The sequence below is a fragment of the Eptesicus fuscus genome, chromosome 19 (genome assembly GCF_027574615.1).
Source record: "Eptesicus fuscus isolate TK198812 chromosome 19, DD_ASM_mEF_20220401, whole genome shotgun sequence".
Lineage (NCBI taxonomy): Eukaryota > Metazoa > Chordata > Mammalia > Chiroptera > Vespertilionidae > Eptesicus > Eptesicus fuscus.
The window spans coordinates 29,474,236-29,501,381 of record NC_072491.1 but is presented as its reverse complement, the minus strand read 5'-3'; the positions used below and the strand labels follow the sequence as shown (position 1 = coordinate 29,501,381).

The 27,146-nt window shown below is 40.3% G+C and overlaps 1 protein-coding gene across 1 annotated transcript in view; it reads right to left on the bottom strand.

Moving 5' to 3' along the window:
- XKR4 (XK related 4) overlaps positions 1 to 27,146 on the bottom strand; it is a 281,629-nt gene that overhangs the window by 87,799 nt on the left and 166,684 nt on the right. The window contains exon 2 of the mRNA XM_008143418.3: positions 9,583 to 9,782. Coding sequence (XP_008141640.2) covers positions 9,583 to 9,782 — 200 coding nt within the window. The remainder of the gene's footprint in view (positions 1 to 9,582; positions 9,783 to 27,146) is intronic.

Below are 27,146 nucleotides of genomic sequence, written 5' to 3'. Positions count from 1 at the left end.
TATATTAGGAAAAAAAGGCTTTCTTGAATCATTCAACAGGAAATGATCCCAGTTCTTTATTCCTGCTTAGTCATCAAGGAAACATTAGCTTATGTGTCTAAGGAGTGCTTTAAAACTCAGTCTAACTCCAATCTGCCTAATAAATGCAAAATATACACTGAATGGCCCGATTATTATGACCACCTGACGTTTGTAGGCAAATTAGCCGTACACTGCATCGAATGGGATATGGAAGCCGAAGGCCTGTTCGAACACCTTTGCTGTCTGCAGTTACCAAGATAAAATGTCTCCAGTTCGCACAGGAACACAAGGATTGGACAGTCAAGCATTGGAAAAAAGTCATGTGGTCCGATGAATCACATTTCCAGTTGTATCATGCAGATGGCAGAGTGAGAATTTCACAGAAACAACATGAAAGCATGCACCCCACATGCATGAGTACAACCCTTCAAGCTGGTGGGGGCAGTGTTATGGTTTGGGGCACATTTTCCTGGCATGATTTGGGCCCATTAATTCATGTGGAACAACGTCTGAATAGCACAACATACCTAAGTATCATTGCTGATCAAGTTCATCCTATCATGTTGATGGCATATCCCAATGGAGATGGCTTCTTCCAACAAGACAATGCGCCATGCCACGGCGCTCGTATTGTGCAGGAGTGGTTTCAAGAACACGAGGGAGACTTGACCTTGCTTAGGTGGCCCCACAGTCACCAGATCTCAATCCAATTGAGCATTTGTGGGGTGAAGTTAAAAGAGCCATCAGGCAGCTGGTTCTACAACCATCAAATCTCACAGAACTGGACAGTGCTATTCATCAGGCATGGTGTCAGATTCCTCGCATCACCTTTCAACATCTCGTGGAGTCAATGCCAAGAAGAATCGCCTCAGTATTGAAGGCAAAAGGTGGCCCAGCAAAGTACTGATGGGGTGGTCATAATACTATGGCCACTCAGTGTATTTGTAGAACAAAAGGTACCTTTTAGGATGGCAAAGTTTGTCTATAAAGAACAGGTTTTGTAGTTTCATAGTGAAAACTATGTAAGTGGTTGTGGGAGCTTTGCTCATCCACTCATCCAACCAGAATTGGTCAGAAAATCCTGATCACGTGACTGTCTGTGGCTTTCTAGAAAAAAAGCTGGTTGAGGAACTAGCATAGTTAGCCATTTTTGAATTTTTTATTAAGTTGACCTCACCTTGTCTCTGCTCAGGGAGCATTTTGATTACTATTCACACTAGTTATTCTTAGTGTTTAGAAATAATAGTCAAAGTATGTTGATATTCAGTCTAAGTAACCTGCTCTGAGTTTGGGATAAAGGTCAGGTGAATGGAAAATAAATGTGGCTTGTTTCCTTGAAGGTGTGAAAGTGCTGAAAAACAACTCAAATATGAGGAGCTTGGAGGTTGGCAAAGAAAGAAGCCATGAGAAAGACAAAGGAACAGTGAGAGTCTGGGGACACTCTTCACTGCAGACAGTCCATTATGTGTACTCTGTTTTGAACAGGGTTGTACCAAAGTGTCTGTTTCCTGTTTACATCATTGGAAACGTGTTTTAGATTTTTAAAATTTGAATTTTAACTTAGTGTTTTAGCTAACAAAAACCTTTCACCACGTCTCTCCCCTCCATAGCCATGCATGTGCAATTAATCACACTATCTGTTCACTCACACACATGTTCCCATGTCTGAATATGCCTTTGAGCTCACTCACATCTCACAGGAAAGAAGAGCAAGGGAGAGAGAAGGAATAGTGAATGGAAAAATACCAAGATGTATACTTGATTATTGGAGATAATTAAGTGAAACCTAAAAATAGGCCCTTATTTCATATTATGTTCAAAATGATTCAAATTCAAAACTATTCACAGCTGTGCTGAGGGCTGATCTACCATATAGAGTTGATTTCAAGCACTGGAATCAATCATAAGCAAATGAAGCTTCTCTCTGTTCTACTTCTTTTTTTTATGATCCTAACTGCAATATTTATTTATGACCTAATATTCATTCTATATGAAAATTTCCCTAGTTTTCTTCCCACATATCGCGACCCACAGGTTGAGAACTGCTGCTGTAGAGCCTAAGACCATCGGAAAACACAGATATTTACATTACGATTCATTAACAGTAGCAAAATTACAGTTATGAAGTAGCAACAAAGATAATTTTATGGTTGGGGGTCACCACAACATGAGGAACTGTATTAAAGGGCCGCGGCATTAGAAAGGTTGAGAACCACTGGGGTAGAGCAATATGGCCAATACACCATGTCAGTTTTGTAAGTCACTCCTTACAAAGTTGTTAATGGTGATGAGTTTTTAAAACTCAACTCCATTAATGTACTGATCAAGCAGACTGGTGGTTTACTATTTTGCTGATTTATTAATTGATAATCCCACGTATAGAACAATGCAAAACACAGGCTGAAAAGTAAGAAATACAGGAAAATGGATTGTGGTTTTTTTAAAAAGCAAATGTGCAAGGATTTACCCTACTAGAGAGATCTTTCAAGTATGAGGAATATATCTTATTTTGTGCTATGAATAACACAAATTATCCCATTGTTTTGAGGACACTATTATCAACAGGACTGCTGAACAGACTTAGATGTGGACCAAACTTTTTGCTGGTTTTATGTTATGTTTAATCCCCTTTTCCTTATAGTACATGACAAAATGTTAGGCTTCATTGATGACTCAGTCCTAAGGCTACCTTTTTCATGAAAACTTACCTGATTTTCCAACATTCCCTGACATCCATCTCTTTCAAAATGCATGGCTTTTCTACTTTATATCATTTTCCATAGAGCTCATTCTGTGTCACCAAAGGGCCTTAACATGGCCAACAATAGAACATAGCACAGTGAGTTATAATAAATATTTTTGGTCTTCTTTCTTTTCCATTATATTGAATTCTTTAAGAACAAGAGCTATGCCATTTTTTTTTTTTAATGAATCACAACTAGCATAGGGATTTGTCACATAGCAGGCATCCATTCTTCTTTCATTTAACAACTATCCATTGATTGCCTACTATGTGCCAAGTATGGTGGTTCCATGCTATCAGGAAGGCATGGGTAATAGCCTTTGAGTGCTGGCATCATCACTAGCATCACCTTGTCTGTGTGCCTTTACTACATTTGTCAGCACCTGGGAAGGAGGACAGGCTGTCTTTCTTGCATTCCCACAGGGCTTTGCACTGAATGCGATGGGAGGAATTTAACCTATTTACAAAGCCAAAAGAAATCACAACTGTCCAGTGGAGAGGCTGCTGTTTCACATTTGTGTGTGTGTGTGTGTGTGTGTGTGTGTGTGTGTGTGTGTGTGTGTGGTTTAGCTCTTTACAGGTTTTCTTTAGTCAGAATTTTGTCCTAAGTTTTGAGGAATTTATTTCTGCTTTCCTTATATTTTGACTCAAATCAAAAGTCTCTGATGAAGCTGTTCTTAACATTTTATTTTATCACTAATGATATACTGCTGCTTACTACTAATAGACTACATTTAATCAAGTTTGTAAAGCCAGATACAATTAGGTTACAAGGGAAGGAATTAAGACACTTCTTGGAATTAAGCCCTTCATATTCAAATAGGTACCATTAAGAGTTCTTTCCCAAATCTCAAGAGATTTGCCCTAACCTCAGTCCTTGTCACATATATTGCCCTCACTGACCTCCTGTGCATTTAGACCAGAAATGTGAGACACTGTAGGATGTTTCTTAAGAAATGTACTTTAAAATGGGCAGTTTGACATTATGGATCAAAAGCCTTCAAACCTGACTTGTCCCTGAATCTAGTAATTACACTTTTAGGTACTTATTGTTGAAAAGATAATTAAGGATATTTGCAAAGACTTAGTTCTTAATGTGTTTATCATAATATTATTTATTATAGAAAATATAGATGATAACTTATGATTTCAAAACCAGTGACTTAGTTGAAAGAAAATGGATAATCCATACATTGGTATATTATGGAGTGGTTAGAAATGATGTAGAATTATATATGTTGTTGTGGCATATGCTCATGATGTGCTGTCAAAAAAAACTTTAATTCTATTTTAACATAATATATTAAAACACGAAATAAGCTTTATAACTGTTAGCAATAAAATACATGTCAACCTTAATTACTCTTCAGTGGCAAGATTTTTATTATTCCTGAGTGGCAGGAAGGAGGTGATTTTTATTTTCTCTTTTTGCATACTTGTGTTTTCTATTTTATCTTCAAAAGCAGGTGTAATCGAGAATAAAAAGTTAATATTTAAATTATCCCAAATATGCAGAAGTGTTAAAAATACAATATTTTGGGGAGAACTTTTACCATCTGTGTTATCATGAGCTGCCTTCCTGGTGAGATGGTGGACCTGCGGTTGCATGTGGGTAGTGAAGGTGGGATGATCAGAGACTCCTGTGTCAGGTAGAGTGGTGGGCTAGCTGCCCTTTAACTTCCCTTCCAACACGGAGTGTGTGGTTCAGTCAGAACTGCCCCATAATGAGCTGTAAGGCAAAGGCTGTGTGGCCCCTTCGTGGAGATGGCGAGCTAGATATGCCCTCAGGGCTCCTCTCACTTTAGACTATTCCATGTAGAAAACGGAACAGCTCACTTTGGAAGACACCCAGATAGATTAAGTGTTTCTAAATATGTTTTGTCACATTGTTTAGAGTATCAAATAAAGTTTTTAAAAAGAAGTGAACTTTTTTAGGGCAAATTTTGCAGAGCTTCACACACCATCATGCACACAACAGACAGTCAATAAATGTGATAATTGACTAATAAAAATAGCAACTGCAAAGCAGGCAGATCTAAAGGGACACTGTCCCACTCATAGACTGGCACTCGGGCCTGCCCTCTCCCTCCCCAGCAGAAATCCAGAGGTGGACTCAGGCACATGCAGAGAGGAGGCAGAGATGGAAGGACTTGGGCCTGAAGGTAGCTTGGGTTTCTTCTCTAACCTGAGACAAGTAAAGGTAGCTGGGTGTGGCTCTACCTGCTTTACTAGAAAGCTGAGTAACTCTAAATCCAATGATTTAGGTCTTGAAAGTCCTCATCAGGATATGACAAATGAGATGTTTTTCTCACTTCAGGAGTGTCTTAGTTACCCTAGTTAGCTGGGTCAGTGTCTGCCACATGATGGGGACAGCCCCTTTAACTCTGACTTCCTCAGCAGTCTCACGGAATGCAAGGCAAGAATAATTAGAAACTTCTTTCAGCCTTCTCTCCTCTCTCTTACACATTAGTCACACTAAACTGTTGGCAAAAGGGGCAACCCGTGAGTTTTTAGAATATGAAGAAATCAGAATAGAAGTAGGTGGAAGTGTGCTTCCCTGCTCAGCAAAGTCTTCCTGTGGGAAGGCGTCTGTTCATAACTCACTCTGCACATGACAGCTAAATACCTTTAGAGTGCAGAATGAGATTTTCCAATGATAGTAAGAAAGGTGGAGAGTGGAAATGAACTAGAGCTATCAGGGAAAAGTGGAAACATTTGGGCTGGTAGATTGGCAACCGCTCGCATCTGGTAAGGGTCTGGTTTCTTTTGCGTTATCTAGATGGCTCCTCTACAAGGAAGTGTTGTTTCTGCATGATGGGCATGCACACCTGTCTGTCAGAGCCAGGTGACTGTTAAATGCAGCCTGGACTGTGGTTTACACACACTCTTTGTGAAGGTTACATGCTATGCCCTGGTCCTGCACAGCATTCCTCAGGCTGCTCCGTGGAGAACACTCATGGAGCACGGCACTGCTGGGTTGCTAGGGAAAGCCTCCAAGCATGTCAAACTCGCGGCTGGCGGGCCGCATGCCTTGTTTAAATAACGAGGCATGCGGCCCGCCAGCCACGAGTTTGACATGCTTGCGTGGACCCTTGTTTGTAAATGAGTCAGTATCTTCTCTGTCAACTTTAGGAGGCTGGGTCTACAAAATCAAAACTGAATGTTCTGAGAATACACTCACAAAACTAACAGTGACTTTAGAAACCCTTTAGTGCAGCCTGCTCATTTTACAGATTCTCAGGACTGTGCAAAGGTCAGGTGGGGTACCTGCTCTCTATAGAAGGTGGACACGTATCTTCCTATCTTTGCTTTCACCATTTAGATAAAATCAAAGGTCCTAGATGGGTCTGAGATGTTGTTTGAAAATAGGACTGACAGGTCTTGGACCTGTTCATGTGTCCTCTGCATGGAGACTAACGGGAGTTCCATTGCCCATCTCTGTTTACCAGGCAGTCTTCTCCCGCCCCCCATCTCTCTCTCTCTCTCTCTCTCTCTCTCTCTCTCTCTCTCTCTCTTTCTCCCTCTCTCCCTTGCTTCCACACTCCGCCCTCCTGCCTCTTCTGGTGGAATATTGGATTGGATTGGAAAACCATAACAAAGTATAAATTGGAAACTCTCTGATCACAGGATGCTATACCAGGTGCTGTATCATCTACTGTGCCATCTTAGCTGTGCATGGACTCTCGGACCTCCTTGAATGTTCTTTATATGTAGAGTTGGATGTTCCTAGGGAAAATGCAGCAGTTATGTCTAAGGGACAGTGTGGCATGAAAAAAATTGCATTCACATTCAAGGTTCCTCTCTTCCCTGATTGCTGGTCTCAGAACAGGAACCAATCTGTCCTTCCTGGAACAGTACAAACTGAGAAACAATTATACTTGAACAGTTCTCCACGGAACCTGTCAGCCTGCAGCACAAGGAGCTGTCTCTGATTTAATTATTCAATAAGTAAGGAGAGCGGAGAAAAGATTTTCACAGCTAACAGTATTGCAGGGCTACACCACCTTCCATAAGAAGAAAATAATTTTTAAAGAAAAGTTTTTAAATGTCATATCTCTTGTTTGATTTTCTTATTGGTTTTCAAAGAGTGTCCTTCAGCGCGTAGTAGATGGCTAAAGTCGGGTTAAAAAAGCAATTTTCTTTCCATCCTAAGAAATAATTTTAGGCATAGTCATATATGAAAATGACTTGCAGACCTAGGATCACTCTCTATTTGCTAAATAAGAATATTTTGGAGATTTTAATTCAGAGCTATTTGCAAATTCTCCACAGGTGTCATGCCACTGATTATTCACTACGCAAGCTGTGTTTTTACGTATAAATCTCAAGCATTTTTACCATAAAGATGTATGAAAATATAAGTTAGACTAGGTTCCATCACATCAATTTTTCTTTTTCTAGAGGGGAAAAGCTCTGTTCTTATCATTCATATCAATTTAATTTATAAGCTGGTTCCTCTGTCATCTATCAGAGGAGGATTATTGAATTTAGAAGCTCTTTCTGAAGACAGGTTTCTCTGCACAATGGAAAAGACTTTCAATAGCATTGCCTGAGGTTATTTTCAGGGGGTGTGTAGATGTTATTGTTCACTGTCAGGTATTTCCACTCTTTGGTTTTTTAATACAACTTTCTGCCCACCTTCCTTGTTAAAAAATGGCAGCCGTAAGATTAGCCTAGCGAGCTTATTCCTCATCGTGTGCTTCATTACTTGCATTGATCCTAGTGATCTTTGTAGCAACCTGTCTGACCACCACGGGAGTGATATGGAACATAATTTCCCTAGAACTTTCTGGTTTTGACATCAAGGCTTGCCTTGGCCAAGGATGAGTCTGGTTCCCAAAGTCTGTAGCAAACCTGATGCAAATGTGAGCTTAGCAGGTTAAGTTGAGAATATGTGGTGTCAGGAAAGAGCCACAACTCTAAGCAACATACATTTTAATCCCTTTGTTTTGGGTTAACAGTCTGATAAAAACTAAAGATGATCTTTTTTCTTGTTTTTTTTTTTTATTTTTTTTTGGTATAAAATTTTACATAAAACTCTCAAAATGAAAGATGATCTCATTTTCTTAGACCCCCTCTCGCCTTTCCTCCTCTATCTCCATCCTCTTCAGGATAAAAACTTCTCCGTAATTTTCTAAATCATTGAGACAATTAACAGAGACACTCAGTAACCTTGGGCCACAGGAAGGTGGTTAGTGACCCTCCACCTTTGTCCTTGGGTTTTCCTTTTCCAGAGTTTTCACTGTGTAACTATACGGAGGAGGGGCCCAGTTGTTCTGGAGATGAGTATTGGGTACTTGGACAGAGATTTTGTTCGAGGTTGCCTTTCAAGTTGTATGCTCATTTACAGACCATTTTCTAATGCATGCTGGCCCTCTGTTTCTTGGGCATTTACTGATGCAAAGATGGAAAGAATGGTCATCTAGTTTAGCTTGTGACCTTTACATTCGAGAAGCTGGGGCCCAGAGAGGTTAAGTGACTTGCACAAGATCTCACAGCAAGAAATGAGAAAACCAAAGCCAGAACCACCTTGTGCAGCTTGCACTTCGAAACACAGTCACTCACAACTAGCTGATAATAAGCCTTGCCTTCTCCCACATTTTCTCTTCTATTTCTGTTCAAACACTCCACTTTCTCTTTCTTCCAATTTGCTTTCTGACATTTGAGAATCACACCCCATGGATCTTTTTAGAGTTTTCTTCAAACATCTTAGACAAAAGCTACTTCAGCGTGGAGCCAGGCTTGAACCAGGAATTCATAAGTAAATGGGTCACTGGCTACAGGACACCCTCCATCTTCCTTTACCTATAATATGCCTCTCCCAGTCCCCACTTAAAGCACTCAGCCTAAGCTAATGTGCTTCTTGTTATGAAAATTTATAAAGATATTCTAGAGATTCTCCAGGCCAACCCGATCAAGTCTCAAGTTAGAGCATGGCCCAGACATGTGTGTGCAGAGAGGAAATCTCAGCAAGGCTCTGCTGAAATGGAAACAAAACAAGCATAGTGCGTGACTGTTTAATAACATCTATTTAGTTACAGGATTATCACATTGCCAGGAAACTCTTTCTCTAGAAAATGGCTACCTATCCATCACCCATCTACTTATTCACCTGTCTACCACCGGTCTGTCTAATCTTTCTGCTTCTAGAGAAGATCTGAGCAGCAGGCCCTCAGAAACATCAGAGCAAATCTGTCATAAATGGGACAGTACTACTGATGAGATTATCAAACAACACAGCAAAACATGAAAATATTAATCTGCTAATAATATTCATTTGATAAAACTCAGTAGTACATAAACAATATATTATTAAAGATTGACATTTTTTCCCAGGTGTCCTATTTAAAATACTAAGCTAATCCTTACCATTTTCTTTTAATCTCTGGTTCTTAAAGTCAAAAGAAAATGGTAGAGATTACCCTAATATTCATATGTATAAATAGATATTAGAGAGACAGAAAGAGCTATGACTCTTATTCAGCTTGTAAAAAAATATTACTCTAGCATACAAACCAGAAAGCCTTAGTTGACTAAAGTATTTTCATAGTGGCTAAGTGCAAAATCATAAAATTCATTTTTCCTACACAGAGGGCAACTTGAAGGCCAAAACAAATGTCTTTCTATAAATCAGAGCTGACAAGTGATGGCCAAGAACAAAATATGCATCATTCACAAATTCAGTGCCAAACAGCAGGCATATAACGGGAAGCACCATGGCCTGTATCAACAAAGAGTATTAGAACAGTTCCCTGGATGTGACAAAAGTAGCCAGTCAGTCTTTCCCCAAATTTAGAAACCAAATTGCAAGCCCTTACCTTGGAGGGCCTGTAAGCTATGAGTCTGTACGATAATGCAGAGCTGCAGGACCAGCTGTGGAGCACTTTCCAGAAAGGTGGCTAGCAAATGCAGCATACTCACATCTGCATACTCATACACCATTTTCCAGTAAAACCTCCATCTGTCATTCTCCCCACTCTGTCGGCTTCGAATACCTAAGTATATTGTGTGGAAATATCTAGAAAGAAAACATGGAGAATAAGAAAGAGATGAGTGATAATTTATCATTCAAACACCAAGGCTATATATTTTTTTTTATGCAAGCCACCATATGCCAGCACACACAAGAAACAATTACTCTAGTGGCTTATTTTCAGGCCCAACATTAACTGTTTGAGTTCCCTTATTCTTAAATGTTCACTCTGAGAAGTCACTGCAATTTTAGTCCTCACTAAAAGCATTCCATTGAATTGCAATATGAAGAGTGAGGTGAAATGTGTTGGAAACTTGGGTGTAGAAGAGATTAATCAATAAAGAAAATAAAAATAAATTGAAAAAAGAGAGAGATTTGCTATTTTGAAAATCTACACATACACACACTGGGGTCAGTCTCTCTATGTGCTCAGCAGTGTTCAGAAGATGGATTTCTCCTGGGGCACAACACAAGTCTAAGGACTAGAATGTATGGGCTTGTAAATACTCCTTATGCCTTTTAAAAACTTATCATTAAAACTTTCAAGCATATGCCAAAGGAGAAAAGGCATAGTGTATTGAATCCACTATACCCTTCATCTAGATTAAGTAATTACCAATACATTCCCAATCTTTTTTTCCTTTGTATTTTTACTCCCTGCCACCAGATTATTTTGGAACAACTCCCAGACATCATGTTATTTCATCTGTAAGTATTTTATTAAGATGATTTACAAACAAAAATTCAATACCATTATTATACTTACAATATAAGGGCAGTTTTGATATTATTAAATACTCAGTGTTCATTTTTTCCTGATCATATTTCTTTTTACAGTTTGTTTGAAATACAATCCAAACAAGGCCCACACATGATGAGTGTTTGATATGTATCTTAAGTCTTTTTTACACCATGAATTCCCCTTCCGTTTTCTTTTCATTTCTTGCAGATTTTTTATTGTCTTGATTTTGATGATTGCATTTTTGTGGAGTGATTAACGTTTCTGTTCTTTGTATTTTCTTCATGTGGGTAGTATTAGAATTTTGATCAGATTCGAGTTTGGTCATTTTTAGCAGGTAATGTTGAGGACTTCCTTGAGGGATACTTTCTTGAGGAGGCACTAATGTTCTCTTTCATGGTGTCATCATCCGCAAATGATCATATCCTCGGCCCACTCACTCTTTAGGGATTGAAAATACTGATATTCTGAATCTGCCACCCTTCTTTTTTATTGGCTAGACTACTTCTCAGCCCTTATGTCAATATCTTCACAGTATGTTTGGTTGTCTGAAGCTTATTCTCTAGTAGATCTTTTAAAAAGGTGCTCAGGGACACTGTTCTCTGACTTCTGGCATATGTTTATAACAGCACATGGTCATCAACCTTGCCTTGGGTGAAGATAAGGTTTCTTTTGCTGTGTAGACCCTAAAGTGTCACAATTTCACTTGGAGATTGGTGCCCATTTCTAGGATATGTGAAAGAACTGAACCTACCCAACACAAAGCAAGGAAGTGAGAGACCAGAAAAGCCTGGGCAACTTTTTCACTGAAGGGTCCGGTTGGATAGTTGTAAAATCCATGCATATGCCGTGCAAGATCCAAGATCTGCAATTTATTTATTTGCGCATGTTAAATCTGTTACTTTATTGCATAAAGTGTTGTTGTAGGAAAGTCTGATAAAAATCTTATATTCCTTCTCTTATAAGCTACTTGTTCTTTTTGCTTGGATATCAAAAAAAATATTTTGTTTCTTTTTAAGACCTATGATTTTGTTAGAATATATCTTGATATTGGCTGTTCTACATCCAGTTTCCCAAAATGTGGTATGCCTCTTCGTTTTGTAGATTCAAGTGTCAATATGCAGTTTCACGTGGTTTTGAACTATAGTGTTTAGTATTTCTTCTCAAATCCATTGCTTTGTTTCTTCTTTGGGGTGTCCTATTTATTTATGTTCTATCTTCTGTATGTCCTATATTTATTAGTGTCTCTGAATATTTTTAATCTCAAATTGATTTTCATATAAAAATTTTCCCCCCTTTCCATCTTTTATGAATCTTCAAATTATGGTGTTTGAATAGTGTCAAAATTAAAGTTGAATTTTCATTTCTGACCTAATTGTTTTTAAAAATGTGAATTCTATATTGAGTTATATCATTTTCTTAAATGTTAGCTTTTCTACTCATTTCTTTTTAAAAAAATCCTCAACTGAGGATATGTTTATTATTGATTATTAGAGAGAAAGGAAGAGAGAGAGAGAAAGCATTGATCAGCTACCTTCCATATGCACCCCCACTGGAGATCAAACCTGGCTGGGCTCTACTCATTTCTTTTCTGACTTTTCCTAATCATGATTTATATTGTTCTTTCATGGCTTTTATAATTTTCTTAAATTCTTCCAGGTCATTTTGAAATATTTGTTTTTATCTGTTTTCTACATGTGTTTTTCTGGTATACTTTCATTATCTGTAGAAAAATCACTATTTTTCTTATTCCCTTTTTCTCATAATAATTTTGAAATTTTTCTTATTGACAAGTTTTAAAAATTAGTTAATTTAATTTTCATGTACTTTCAGGAGGGGTTAAGTGGGCTAGGATAGCTTTATTGGTGTCAAAACTTCAGAGGCCTTCCTCCCTTGTTCTCGTGAAGTGATAAAAACAACATCCCTTGTTAACTTTCTGAGATCAGCTGCCTCTGTTCCCCTTCCCCTTCCTTCTTTCATTGCTTGTGGTTGTCCCTGTCTTGCTCAATTTGAAACCTATTCCTGCAGATTCTCCTTAGTGTGGAGGCTTGTGGAAGGCTCTTCAGTTTGTTAGGGATGACTCAGCTTTAATAGCATAAACCCTTATTGCCTTACAGTCCCCTTTGGCTCACTCTTGCATTGAATCACTGAGAACACCCTTCTAGTCTCTATTGCTCCTCTAATTTGGCCCAGTGCACTTTCCAGTGAGTGCCTGTTGGGGATTTGGAGGTTCTCCTAGTCTCAGGGCCTTCCCTCTGCCTCTGCCTGCGTAGTTGCTGATATAACGAGGCTCTTATAAGCTGTCACTAATTTGTTCCTGTGCAATTATGGGGGATCTCAGCACTAAATGTTATTATATATACTAGAGGCCCAGTGCACGAAAATTTGTGCACTGGGGGGTGGTCCCTCAGCCGGTCCTGCACCCTCTCACAGTCCGGGAGTCCTCAGGGGATGTCCTACTGACAACCCATGGGGAACGGGCCTAAGCTGCAGTCTGGCCTCCCTCTGTGTGAGGCGACCAGGCTGGCCTATCAGGGGACAGCGCGGCCCCCATCACCCTGACCGCTAGGGCTGGTCAGGGGACAGTGCTGCCCCCATCACCCCACCACTGCCACCACCCAGCCTCCCTCTGTGGGAGGCGACTGGACGGGCTGATTAGGGGACAGTGCCAGCTCCCCCCATCACCCCTCCACCACCGCTGGTCGCCGATCACTGTTCCCTCCCTCTGCCTGCTGGCATGTTCTTTGGCTGGCTTGGCACTGCCTGCTTGCCGGCCCCGTCCCCCACCAACTGGTGGGTCCCCCGTTCAGTCAATTTGCATATTATACTTTTATTATATAGGATTGTCCATGATTCTTCAGTTTTGCTCTGATTATTTTAATGGGATGCTTTTGGTACATTCGAAAACTGCTGCCATTGCCACTATATTTACAGAACAGTAGCATTTTAAAACACAAAACTGATTTAATCATCCTTCTGAGTCTTTGATTTCTCTCTATTAGTAGTTATAAGATGAAGTGTGCTACAGTGCAATTTACAGAAACTTCCATGAAAAAAAAAAACATGTTCCTGTACCACTCCACACGTATAGCTTGTTGACCAGCCCAGAGAAAGCTGCTGGTGTTACCTTACTTATAATTGTGCTTTTTCACAAGCTCGTTCTTTTCTTAGAATAGCCTAGGAATAGCCTTTCCTGCTTCTCTGACTGGCAAACTTGTTTTTGAACTGACAGTATTTGTTCAATCATTACCAATAATCATTTGCTCTTCCATGCATTTACATCTTTACCTGTGTCTATTAGTTTCCTAGGGCTGTTTTAACAAAGTACCACAAACTGGTAGCTTAAACAACAGCAATTTATTGTCCACCAATTCTGGAGGCTAGATGTCTGAGATCAAGGGTTGGCACGGTTGCTTTCTTCTGAAAGCTGTGAAGGAGACTCTATTAGTGCCTCTCTCCTGGCTTCTGGTTTGCTGGCAAACTTGCCATCACTTAGATTGTAGATACATCACCTTAATCTCAGCTTTTATCTTCATGTGGTGTTTTCTCTCTCTTTCTCTCTCTCTGTGTCAGTTTGTGTCCAAATTTCTCCTTTCTATAAACACAGTCATATTGGATTAAGACCCACCCTAACATCTCATTTTAACTTGATCGTCTGCAAAGACGCTATTCTGTTCCCAAGTAAGATCCCATTCACAGGCCCAGAACATTAAGACTTCAACATCTTTTAGGGGAACACAATTCAATTGATAATACTCTTCTATCAATGTTCGATCTTGTTAACCCTATGACTTCTCCTCCTGTTTGGTGACTTCCAAATCTGTACCTCCCACTCCAACCCTCACCAGAGATCTGACACTGTATGTCCATCTGCTTACACATATGTCCATCTGCTTTCCAGATTTCCCACAGGTATATGAAAACAAACATATTCAAAACACCTTATTGCCTCTAAATTTGTCCCATCTCCTATACTGATAATCCATACCACCATTCATTCAGTCATTTAAGCTAGGAGCTTAGGGGCCATGCTAGGATCTTATCCCTTTCTTATCCCTTACATTTGATAAAGGACTATGTTCTGAAATTTTCATCTCCTTAATACGTTTTCGCCTCTTTCTAAAGTCTCAGGATGATTTGGGAGGCATTATAGTATTTAAAGCCACAAGACAAGATGAGATCACCCTTTCAGTGAAATTGTGCCAACTTAATAGGCTTGGCATGTCATCTCACTGGGCATGGGTGTGATGCCCATAAAGAGAGGGGTTTTCCTTTAAAAGGCACCATACCTAAATATATGAGGTGACTCCAGGGGCAGGGAATCCAACTTCTCTTGGGGAAGTGTGAATTCTTAGGAAGTCTGTCCCTTCCCAAGGCCTGGAGTGGGGAAGGAAGACTACCTAAGGGGGCCCAGCGTTGGCTGCCTAAGGTGCCAGGGTTATTTCAAACTCCTAAGAAAAAGTTGAACCATCTTTTTCTCAGTGGCTATGCTGGCAAAAGCCACTTACATTCAGAAACTTCTTACTTGTAAAGTAGTCAGAAATGGCTCGGCTGCCCCTTAACTTGAAAGGAAGGAGAGTAAACACAAAGAATCTAAGGCACCTTCAGGGCGAGTGTGAGCCCATGGCCCGTTGTCATACACGCTCTGGTACATGCTAAGGGTTTTCTCTCATATGCAGGGCAGCAAGGCTGAGGAGCTAATGTCCTGGGTCTGTCCTCTGCCAGTAACAAGGGGGAGTGGGAGGATAAATATCCTAGCTGCCTCAGATTAAATAATTCTGAAATGTGCTCTCTACTCCCTGTCAGGCTGGAGTCCCAGTTGCCCATGGTGGTAACCTACTCATTAACATATGCTCTTTGACGGCCTTACCTGCCCTGTCCCACTTCCCTGTCACTACCAGTGCTTCCTAGAATTGCCTTCAAGTAAACCACTTACACTCAAACCCTCCCCCTAGTTACATCACAGGTTCGCAGCAGCACCCCAATGATGTGCTTTGTTCCTCTGGTCATAAAGCCTCCAAAAATATCACTGGCATCATCTCAGTTTCATGCTCATAACCCTAAAATGGCTCCCAATTTTTCTATTATATTTTGATTGCTCTGCTCAGCTAGAGAGCAACTGCCAAAGCAACTTCAAATTGCTTCATGTGCTTTTTAATCTTGACTTTCATCTATGTATATAAAAGCCTAAGCGACTGTTCAACTGGTAGCAATGATGTGCATTGACCAACAGGGGGCAGACACTCAGTGCACAGGCATAGAAACATGGAACAGACTGATGAATCTCAGAGGGAAGCGGGGAGGGGCAGGGAAAGGGGGAGAAGAGATTAACCAAAGATTTTATATGCATACTAGAGGCCTGGTGCATGGATTCATGCACCAGTGGGGTCCCTAGGCCTGGCCTGTGGAGATTGGGCCAAAACTGGCAGTCTGACATCCCCCAAGGGATCCTGGATTTTGAGAGGGTGCAGGCCAGGCTGAGGGACCCCACTGGTGCACGAATCTGTGCACCAGGTCTCTAGTTAAATTATAATAAGCCCGTCAAGGTAGTTTTTCTGTGGTACATATTTTCTTTCCTGCTTTGTGCCTATCTAACTCATCAGTCTAAATTTTGATTCATTAATCTATACTTAGAGTTGTCCATGTCATATATATGAGTTTGAACCTCATCGTTCATATATATAGTCAAGAACTAACATCCTTACCATGAACACACCATATGCCAGACAGGCTCAGCTGAAAATGCATCTTTGTTGGCTGACAATTGACAATTATGAATGTAATTAAATATCAAAAATTCTAATACTTGCCCACGACCAAACCAGACAGAGTCGGACCTGCATTACCACCAGTTGTCCACCATCCAGAACTGAAATGTCAGTGCTGACATGTACACATAAGGAACTGGTGGACATTGAAATTGGGTCTCAAAAGAACTGTTGGCCCAGAAAGAAACTCACTACAGACCGATTCATTTGCCTGTCACCATAACCATTATTGCTTGTCTCATTTTCGGTTCTTATAAGTGTATTTCTAATAGCACATGATCTCACTCATCTAGGGGAAATAATGAACAACATAGACTGATGAACAAGAACAGACCCAGAAACAAGGAGGCATGGATCAGACTGTCGGGCCTCGGGGGGAGGGTAGGGAAGGGTGGGGGTAAAGAGGGAGATCAACCAAAGGACTTGTGTGCAGACATATGAGCCCAACCAGCGGTTAAGGACAACAGGGGGGTGGGGACATGTGTGGGGAGGGGGGTGGGATGGAAATGGGGGGACGAGGACAAATATGTGATACCTTAATCAATAAAGAAATTTAAAAAAAAAAATTCTAATACTTTGCTTGTTTTCAGTTGATCATTCTGCTACACAGATCTCTCTCTGGTGCCATAACACATTTTATTATCAATGAGTGTCTCTGAGCCAATTTTCTTTAAAATCACAAAATAAATCAAGAGAGAATCGGGCATGTACACTCATTCTTTCAGGATATAATTTGAGCTGTACTGGTAATTTATGAACTAAAATTATATGCTGTGTTTTAGACTCAATTCAGTAACATCAATGGTCAGTGTGACTTGATTTTGTGTGTTTTTAAAATTTATCTTTATTGTTGAATGAATTACAGATGTTCCCTTTTTCCCGCCATTAACCCTCCTACCCCACCCTGCTCCCACATGCCCCCTACCCCTGGCCTTCACTGCACTATGTCATAAAGGATAATCTAACCGATTTCCTGCTTTATTTAGAGGATGGATTTGAAGAAAAATAATACTAGTAAAAATCTAACATGCTCTTATAGGCTTTTCCCAAACTTCTTTTGTGGTTTATGGAAATGTGTTCATGATGATGTATTAAGTATTAAAAGCAATGTAAGATTTAATTGAAATTTATAGGGCAGCTTTTCTTAATTTATGGTTTATTGCATAATTTTTAGCATGTTTCATAAATAACAGAAGACAATCTACATCCTTCTGTGGTTTTACCATTGCCCAGAATTAAAAGTACCCTTGCCTGACATTTAAAAAGAAAGTGCTATCCCACCCAGACTCAAACTTTCGACCTGGTTTTGAATGGTAGCTGAGGGGCAGTCCATGGAACTAACATGAGGAAGGTATTCCAGTGTATGTGAGCAGTTTCAAGGTTGGCTTCTGCCATTCAGTCTCGTGGAATGAATGCATATGATCAGGTAAAGGGAATTAATATCAACTTTCTACCTAAAATATACTGGTACTGAATAAAATGCTTTATATACTTTTTTTTTTTTTTGGTCTTCCAAGACACTTTATAAAGGTAGTGTTATTCACAGTCTTGAACCTATGAAGAATCTTTGCCATAAGAGTCTTTGGTCAATTAAGAAGCTCACAGCTAGTGAGCAGTTGAGCTGATCATAGACACCATGTTTGTCAGCCTCCAAAATCCATGTTATCTAGACATAGCCATTTCCACTTTCTAGCATCCTAAGTCATTAAACAACCTGTTTTCCAGTCCAGGAAAAAATGTCAACTACCCATGACTGAATTGCCACTGGTCTTATATTAAAATACTATTTGGGTTAGAACTAACTAGGTCCCTTAATATGGACTTGAACCTGATAATATATTGTGTAGTTCAGAGTAGCCTTTGAAGTGTGAGTTTCTAGAAGGCAAGGCTGGGATTCCTAACACCAAGCAGTCTGCTTGTCAATAGATGCATGAGACGGTTGAATTTATTTATTGATGAACCTCACACACAAACAAGCATGATCTTTCTTGAGCATTTGTAAAATTGTCTCTATAAATCCAAAATATCAAAAATCATGCCCTAAGGCTTGATATGATTGAGAAGTGATCCTGCTTGACTCACCTCACTTCATTGTGTCCTGTCTCCCAGCCTCCAGTCCAACTTCACTCTAGCCCTTGCTGAGTCCATTGGCTTTGCACAAGGGGAACCAAATAGCACTTTACTGAAGCTGCAGTTTATCCTCCTAATCACTGTCCCTGAACTATTTACCCATAGGATCACCCTTGACCAAGGAGGATCAGAGAGTCATTGAATTAAAGTTCTCTTTTTCTCTTTTCTAGGCTTGCCAGCTCCAGTTGTTCACAATGGTGACCAGATTGACAGAGCACCCTGGGCTGGCAGGCCTTCCATTTTGCCTCCCATTCCTGCTCCCTGGGATCCCCGAATAAACCATGTACATACTCCCTCTTGTATCAGCCTCTGGTTTTTGGTAGATTCAGGCTAAGATGTTTACCATAAGTGAATCTAAAGCTTGGTTTTTCTCATCAAAAATTGTGTGGGAGGAGGGACTAGGTAAGTGACAGTTGCCCAGATTAAAGATGCATTTTTAAAAATAAAATTTAGAAGAGCAATTTAAAAAAAAATAGATTCTTTTTTATTTTTATGAGCAGCTCTCTCTCAAATCCATCTGACTTTCCATTTTCACCATGCCTGACAGAATTCTTACATTTTTTAAACTTATTGCTCAATTAATTTTGTCATACAGGGCATGCCAAACCACCTGTTTCTGTAATCAGTTCATGTTTTCCAGCAGCTCAGGCAAGAGACAATACAGAAGACATGCTGTTCATAGCAAAGGGAAGACACTTCATGTTGAATGTGGCAGCAGGGTAATCATTACGTGTTTGACTTTCTTATAACACCATGAGGAAAATACCCTGCCTTTCTTGTCAAGAATATAAAAAACTACTTATCCTGTTCTCAGAAGAACCACAGGGTTCAGAGCTGAGAAAAGCTACTAAAGAGTCTCCCTTTAGAAAGTCTTCATCCAAGGTATTTCAATAATGCTTTCAGATTATGTGACCTTTTCAGAGCCATCTCCTTCATATCTACCTGTTTATTAAAATACCCATTTATTTTACCAGTGTCCCTTCCACCACCTAAAAATTCTCTCTCTCATCCCTATAAGGACAGAAATAAGCTAGAATCTTAGGGGCCGTGGCATGTCATCTCACTGGGCCTGGGTGTGATGTCTATAAAGAGAGGGTACAGATTTGGAAGTCACCAAACAGGAGGAGAAGTCATAGGGTTAACAAGATCGAACATTGATAGAAGAGTATAAGGGGATGGTTCTTTGCTGTGGCCTTCCACAATTTATGAGAAGCACCTGGTAATTAAACCCCAAGATTTTTAGCTCCTCTGATTCAAACAGCCCCTCTGTTCAAACTGCAAGATAAGCTACTCTCAAGACTACATTCTTGCATCCTCCTCCTCCCTGCAGTTTTAATGACTCTGGGAAAGTCCTCCCCAAAAAGTTTCTAGTTAGTAGAAAGTGCCCTTCCTCCTCCCTTCCAAATCCAAACCTTCCCCTTTCGAACTCTTTATAACTTTTGCTCTAAGCATGTTTTATAGGCTTGGGAAAAATACTGATAAGACACCTCCCTAAGACATTTGCCGAACTCCTGGAAGGCAAACAAACTATAACTTTTCAGGACAACTCTCAGTATCTGCTCAACTTCAGCCCCAAATCCTCCTCCCTCCTTGTCACCTAGCAATAGCAGCCATTACTCTTTAAAAGTGGAAGCTGCTTGCTGCTTTTTGTTCCCAGCCCTGTATTGATTAGCAATGCACTGGCCCTTTCCTCTCTTGAAAAGTAAAAATAAACTTCCTCTCTGAATCTTTTCTTTTAGTTGTGAATTCTTTCACAGCCTGCATCACCAGCCAAACCCTAATAATCCCCTCCCCCTTTTCCTCTCTGCTTTCTACTAGCTTCTGTCTTTTCTCCACATTAATAGTTAATATGATATGCCTGCCCAGATGTTTTCACTCTTCCCTGGCATAAACTGGCAATGAAGTGTAAGAAAGTATGACCTGGTGAATTTCTGAACAGCTTTCATTACACATTTTTTTAAAATATATTTTTATTGATTTCAGAGAGGAAGGGAGAGGGAGAGAGAGATAGAAACATCAATGATGAGAGAGAATCGTTGATTAGCTGCCTCCTGCACGCCCCGCACTGGGGATCAAGCCCACAACCTGGGCATATGCCCTGACCAGGAATCGAACCAGTGACCTTATGGTTCCTGGGTCAACGCTCCACCGCTAAGCCACACCCGGCTGGGCTCATTACACATTTAAGGACAGTAATTACTAGTTGAGAAAAATGGCCTTGACTCATAAAATATTATAAAGGAATATTACATTACATGCAAACCCTCTTATGGTGAAAAAGGAGCATGAGGAAAGTGTAAGGACCAGTGAAACAAAAAACAAACAAACCAGTATTTGATGAATGGGATAGTCTAATTCAAGAGTGAGTCCAGCTTGGTTCCAGAAACCACATGCTGACATTCCTATGAACTAAAATTTCTTTTCTGTTAAAAGACAAATCTGGGTGATAAGAGACACTAAGGGCCATCTCAGTGATGATACCATATTGGCTCCCCATTTGCTATTTCCCACTGAATTCATGAGTAGATGGGCAGTCACATCCACAGAGTCTGACATGATGTAACTGCATCACAGAGAGATACATCAGACCTCAATATAAAGTATGTATTTACAAAATGTCAACATTTCCATCCCCAAACACTTGCAAATTTAGGATTATTAGCTTTATGGAGTTCAACTATGAAATAGACATGTTCAGTAGTTGTTTTTGTTTAATAATAGAATGAATGAATGTTCATTGTGAACCTAATATACAGGGTGGGGCAAAAGTAGGTTTACAGTTGTGAGTACATGAAACCCCCTGTATACACATCACTGTGCTAGTCACTGAGAGATCCAGAAAAGACTAATAACTCATTCTTGACCTCATAGTGTTTATAATCTAGTAACAAAGGTTTTCTTGGTAGTGTACCCCCAAGAAAATTACAAATCAAGGGTTTAAATATACTCCGAAATATCTCTCTCCTTCTCCCTCTCGTCCCCTCATTCCTTTCTTCCCATAGATAATCATTAACATGTACTTAATATGCATTCTTTTAATGGGAACTTGTTCTTAAAAAAATTTCCATTTAGAAATAATTTTAGACTCATATAGAAACTGGAGAAATAGAATGCTTCCCTCAGTGATAACATCTTATTTAACCACAGGACAGTTATCAAACCAGGACATTGACATTGGTGTAATACTGTTAACTAAGTAGCAGACCTTATTTACCCTTTCACCAGTTTTTTTTCTCTCTCTTAGTGTGTGTATGTTTAGTTATTTTTTTTATCATACGTGTAGATTTATCTAACTATCAAATTTCATAGCATGCATAGATTCATCTAACTGGAACCATAATCAGGATACAGATCACCTCCAAAGAAGTTCTTTGTGCTAACCATTTATAATTATACCCAACACCAACCCTAACCCTGGCAACCTCTGATCTATTCTCCATCATTATACTTTTGACATTTTGAGGATATAATATTAGAGAGAGTAATGCAGTGTTTAATATTTTGAGATTAGGCTTTTTTTCTTTCAGCATAACACCCTTGAGGCCCATCTAAGTTATGGCATATATAAATCATTCATTTCTTTTCATTACTGAGTATTATAATTTGTTTATCCATTTACTCTTTAAAGGGAATTTGGGTTTTCTTTAGGTTTTGGTGATTATGAATATAACTCCTATCAATAATCAAATTTAGCATTTTGTGTGAATGTAAGTTTTCTTTCTCTAGAATAAATAGGCCACATGGTAAATGTATGTATAACATTCTGAGACACTGGCATTTATTCTGTTGGCATGCATCAGCTTACTAAATGGCATTGTGTTAAAAATACTTTATTTTTCACCCAGTGCCATGTTTTTATGATCCAGATACTGCTATGTATATCTAATTAATATAAAGATTATTTCTTTAAACTGGTGCATAGTATTGCAAGGAAGCTCTTTACTTCAAAGAATCCTATATTTAGTCATTTTATAAAGCAAAAAATTTCTTTAAAAAATGTATATACCCCATACATAATTTGTTTAGTGAATTTAGATTTCTACTTTTTGGGGTTTCTTAATATAATGTGTATATTTATTGCTTCTGGGTTTGTTTCATGGCTTTACATATAGATGAAAACATTATTAGGTGCTAACAGCAGCTGTCTAAGATAAGACCCAGGTCATGCATGCAGTAAAGTCTCCATGTTGTCTAAGAACTTTTCAAAGTTCACAGCAGCGGAGCTCATTACCCATGCATGGAGCAGCTCCATAGGCCCAGGCTTTCTGTAGGTTGTTATCAAACTCAAAACATCTGACCTTGGCATTTATGGATCCCAGTCCATGGCTGAATAACCCAGAAACAGCATGAAGTAATTCAGGAGCAGTATCATCATTAGCAAAAGGGCCTGGAAAAATTAGCAACAGGCCTTAAGTACATGATTTTCACACAAGACTAGAGGGCACATATCAAGTCCTTCAGACACACAAAGGTTTTTTTTTCTTTCTTTTTTTTCTTTGTTTTTTTGGTGAAGCTTTCTTATATAGAAAAGGATAACTCCAGGAAAAGCCTGCAGGTTATCTATATATTTATACCTATATCCATCAACATTTCAGGCCACCAGGCCATCTGTTGCTTTATTAAAAACTAGAGGGCTGGTGCAGAGATTCGTGCACATGGAAAGGAAATTAATTAGAAGGTAGCCAGTGGGGCAGGACTGGGCAAGATGGGCGGACATGCCCTGGAGCCAACCTCTCATGGTCCTTCTCCAACTGGCCGCACCTAGGACGGTGCCGTGGCTCGAAGGGCGTCTGCGGAATGAGTGGGTTCCCTCTGGCAGGTGGGGTCCCTCAACCTGGTATGCAGGGATCGGGCCCAAACCGGCTCTTCGATATCCCCTGAGGGGTCCCGGAGTGCGAGAGGGCACTCTGCAAAGGTGCTGTCACTGGGCAGGTCCTGCATTGAGCATCTGCACCCTGGTGGTCAGTGTGTGTCATAGCTACTGGTTGGATGGTCAGAAGGTTGCTTAGGCTTTTAGATAGATAGATAGATAGATAGATAGATAGATAGATAGATAGATAGATAGATAGATAGATGATAGATAGATAGATAGATAGATAGATAGATAGATAGATAGATAGACAGACAGATACCTAAAACATCTGGAAGTCACAGGTATAGGAGCCTGGTATTTTTGGTGATTCTAGAGAGTTGATATTGGAGAAAGGGGCTTAGGAATATTGATTAGATCAAGTTTAAGTGTGCATAAGAATCACCTGGAATCTAGTTACGGTAAAGCACAAAGTGCTGAGACCTTCCCTCAGGGTTTGTGACATATCAGAGACAGGGAAGAAGTGTTTTCTGAAGCTGCTGGATGATGCTGAGCACCTTTCCTGTAGATGGAGTGGGACCAGGACCCAGGCCTAAGATCACAATTATGCCTGATTAATATGTACGCCTGTGCCAGTCCTTCTGATTTAATTTGTATCCTCCAGACTCACAGAGGACCTCCATAAATGTATTTGTGAAATAACTGACCCCATATTTCCTTTCTGGCAGCAGCCACTTTTGTTCCCCTACACAGTTACTTCATAGCAATTACCAAACACTTGAGCTTCAACATTCCAGGCCATTTGCTCCTCTCAGCCAGCCATCTATTCTCAGGTAATGCTCTCTGTGCTCATATATTCAGGTTAAAAAGATTTTATTCTTTTCTGTTTCTTTCTTTTTTAAAATTGTACAATGACTGATGTCAGCAAGATGGCCAACTAAGAGGCCCCAGGTGCTTGCTCCCTAAGGGAGCCATTACATAAACAAGGGAGACTGGCTAAAATAACTTGAGAAGACCTCTGGAAATCAATCAAAGATCTATGACAACCAAGTGAACCCACAATCAAGAAAAAGCCATATTAAAAACGGTAGGAGATTTCACGCAATTTTATTCACCCTTTTCTTACCCCTCTCCAGCACTATGCAGCATGGTTTGGGGCAGTGGTCGGCAAACTCATTAGTCAACAGAGCCAAATATCAATAGTACAACGATTGAAATTTCTTTTAAGAGCCAAATTTTTTAAACTTAAACTTCTTCTAACGCCACTTCTTCAAAATAGACTCGCCCAGGCCGTGGTATTTTGTGGAAGAGCCACACTCAAGGGGCCAAAGAGCCGCATGTGGCTCGCGAGCTGCGGTTTGCCCACCACTGGTTTGGGGGAAGCAGCATCCTGGTCACCAGGGTCCTTCCACAAACCAGACAGAACAGAGCACACAAAATTTGCAAATGCTTTACCCTATTTGGGTGCAGCTGAGGGATTGGTCTGTGTCACTTAACAAGGAACACAGAAAGCTAATAGCAGCACAGCTTAGATTTCAGGCTAGCAGAAGCCATGGATGACAGTGGTCATGCTTCAAGGAAACTACAGACCTACAGATGCCTGCAGCAAGAAATTATTGTTTGAGGAATGCAATAAAACATCAAAATCCTTTAGAAGAAGCAGGAGTAAGACTCCTAGGGAAATTAAGACATTTAAGCCCTGCCGGTATGGCTCAGAGATTGCACATTGACCTATGAACCAGGAGGTCACGGTTTGATCTCTGGTCAGGGCACATGCCCAGGTTGCTGGCTCAACCCCCAGTGTAGGGCATGCAGGTTGCAGCTGATCAATGATTCTCTCTCATCATTGATGTTTCTAACTCTCTCTCCTTCTCCCTTCCTCTCTGAAATCAATAAAAATATATTTCTAAAAAGTTAAGACATTTAAAAGCAGTCATGTAAAGAGGAGAATTATAAAAAAGCATATACACACACAAACCCAGGGAAGATGCATATTGAGAAAAGGCCTGAGCTGACCTTAAGTCTTCCCACTGGGCTGATTAGTGAAGATCTCAGATTAGTGGCTCTCACATGGAGCCAGTTTGCAAAAACCAGGAGAGGTGGTTGTTTTTTAATTAAATGCCAAACTTTCAGCAAAACTCACAAAGCATACAAAGAAACAGAAGGGTCAAAATAAAATCTCTAGAAACACAGGTGTTGGACTGCATGTGTGGTGGGTAAAAATCAGGAGGGATATCTCAGCTGTGGAGGTCCCCCCTGAGGAGTGAGGAGTCTCAGCCCAGGGTTCCAGTGAAGCATAGTAACCTCCATCTTCCAAATGGGCAGGGAAGGATACCCACCAGGTTTTGGTCCCAGTCATGAAAGAAAACTAGGAGCCAATGCTCTCTTGTTGAGAGGCGGTTGGCAGCCTGCGTCTTGCCTTGCAGGCCTGTGTGACCATGCCCATGTCAGGGGTGGCACAAACCCCAACTTTAGGAAAGTGGGGGAGGCCTGTTTGGAACAGAGGGAAGTGGTGAGTACCAGCCCTCTGTCACAGGAATTACAGGACCTGTGAGGTCCTATGACATGTGAGACCCTGTAAAGGGAAAAAGCTCATGTGGAAGAGCTACTCCCTTAGTCCATTCTGAGAGGGCATGTCACCCCTCCCAGAGACCATATGTAGTTTAAGGACAAGTCAAGTAGGGGGAACCCTACTACAGGGACAGCTGTGACTATCTATTTGAGTATAATCACATTTTAAATTTCTTCTTGTCATTTAAAGACAGTTACTACTTTGTTATAATACATTTAAAAAATATATTACTCTAAAGAGTCCATGGAAAGGACTGACAAGGAAAATCAGAAGATCTTAAATCAGGTCAGTATATTTTTCTCCTTATATAATTCATCGGAAGTTTGGCAATTCTTAATAAATAAATCATGGTAATGCATTTCTTTGCATAAATTCAATAAGACCGGTTTCCAATAGTGGTTTTATTGACCGAAAACTTTGACTGGAGTATCATATTTTAAAGAGCCCTGCCTGGACTCTGAAGACTTGAAGCCAATAAGAGTGCCACGGAGAAAGCCTGGTATCTTGCTTGGTAGCTCTGAAAATAGATGGCGCTGGAGCATCAGGCCCAAACCCTACCATCACTGGCGGTTGGTCAGAGTAGAAGGGGGGCAATAAGGGTGCCTCTGCATCCCTGTGGGACCCCCACACACTCTAGGCCACAAGGAGTAGGAGGGCTTCTGAGATGGGCCTTGAAGCCTAGGCCAGTGGTCGGCAAACTCATTAGCCAACAGAGCCAAATATCAACAGTACAACGATTGAAATTTCTTTTGAGAGCCGAAAACCAACCTCTGCGCATGGGCCACGAAGTTTCAATCGCACTGTACATGCGCACCCGCACGTGGTATTTTGTGGAAGAGTCACACTTAAGGGGCCAAAGAGCCGTATGTGGCTCACGAGCCACAGTTTGCCGACCACTGGCCTAGGGCATGGGCCCAGGTAGAGCCACTGCAGGTGAGGAATTCACCTAACTCAGCAGATACTGCAGGCAGGTCTGACGGCAGCTGGATGGCTTGGCTTCCCAGCCCTACGGGGCACATTAAGATTCAATCATAAAATTCCAGCAAAGGTAGTCAGTTACCATTCTTACTGTGTTTATGCAAACAATCAGGCCAAATTAAATGCAATAGATAAACTGGTCTTAATTTAGCTCTTTTAATAAACATAAGGGTAATTTTAAGGAGAAAAATTCCATTTCAATAGAAGCTATTAGAACTGAAATGTTTTCTTTCCCTTCCGCCAGACCATTTGTTGTAACTCTTGCTATTCTAAGTGCTCAATAATACTAAATTTTATAATATAGTTTGTCTCTGCCAGGTCACAAGCCCATCTCCTTCTGTGCCCAGGCCTCATCGTCCCTCTGACAGACAGCAAGGATCTCTTGGCTCTGAAAGAAAACTCCATTCCCCTT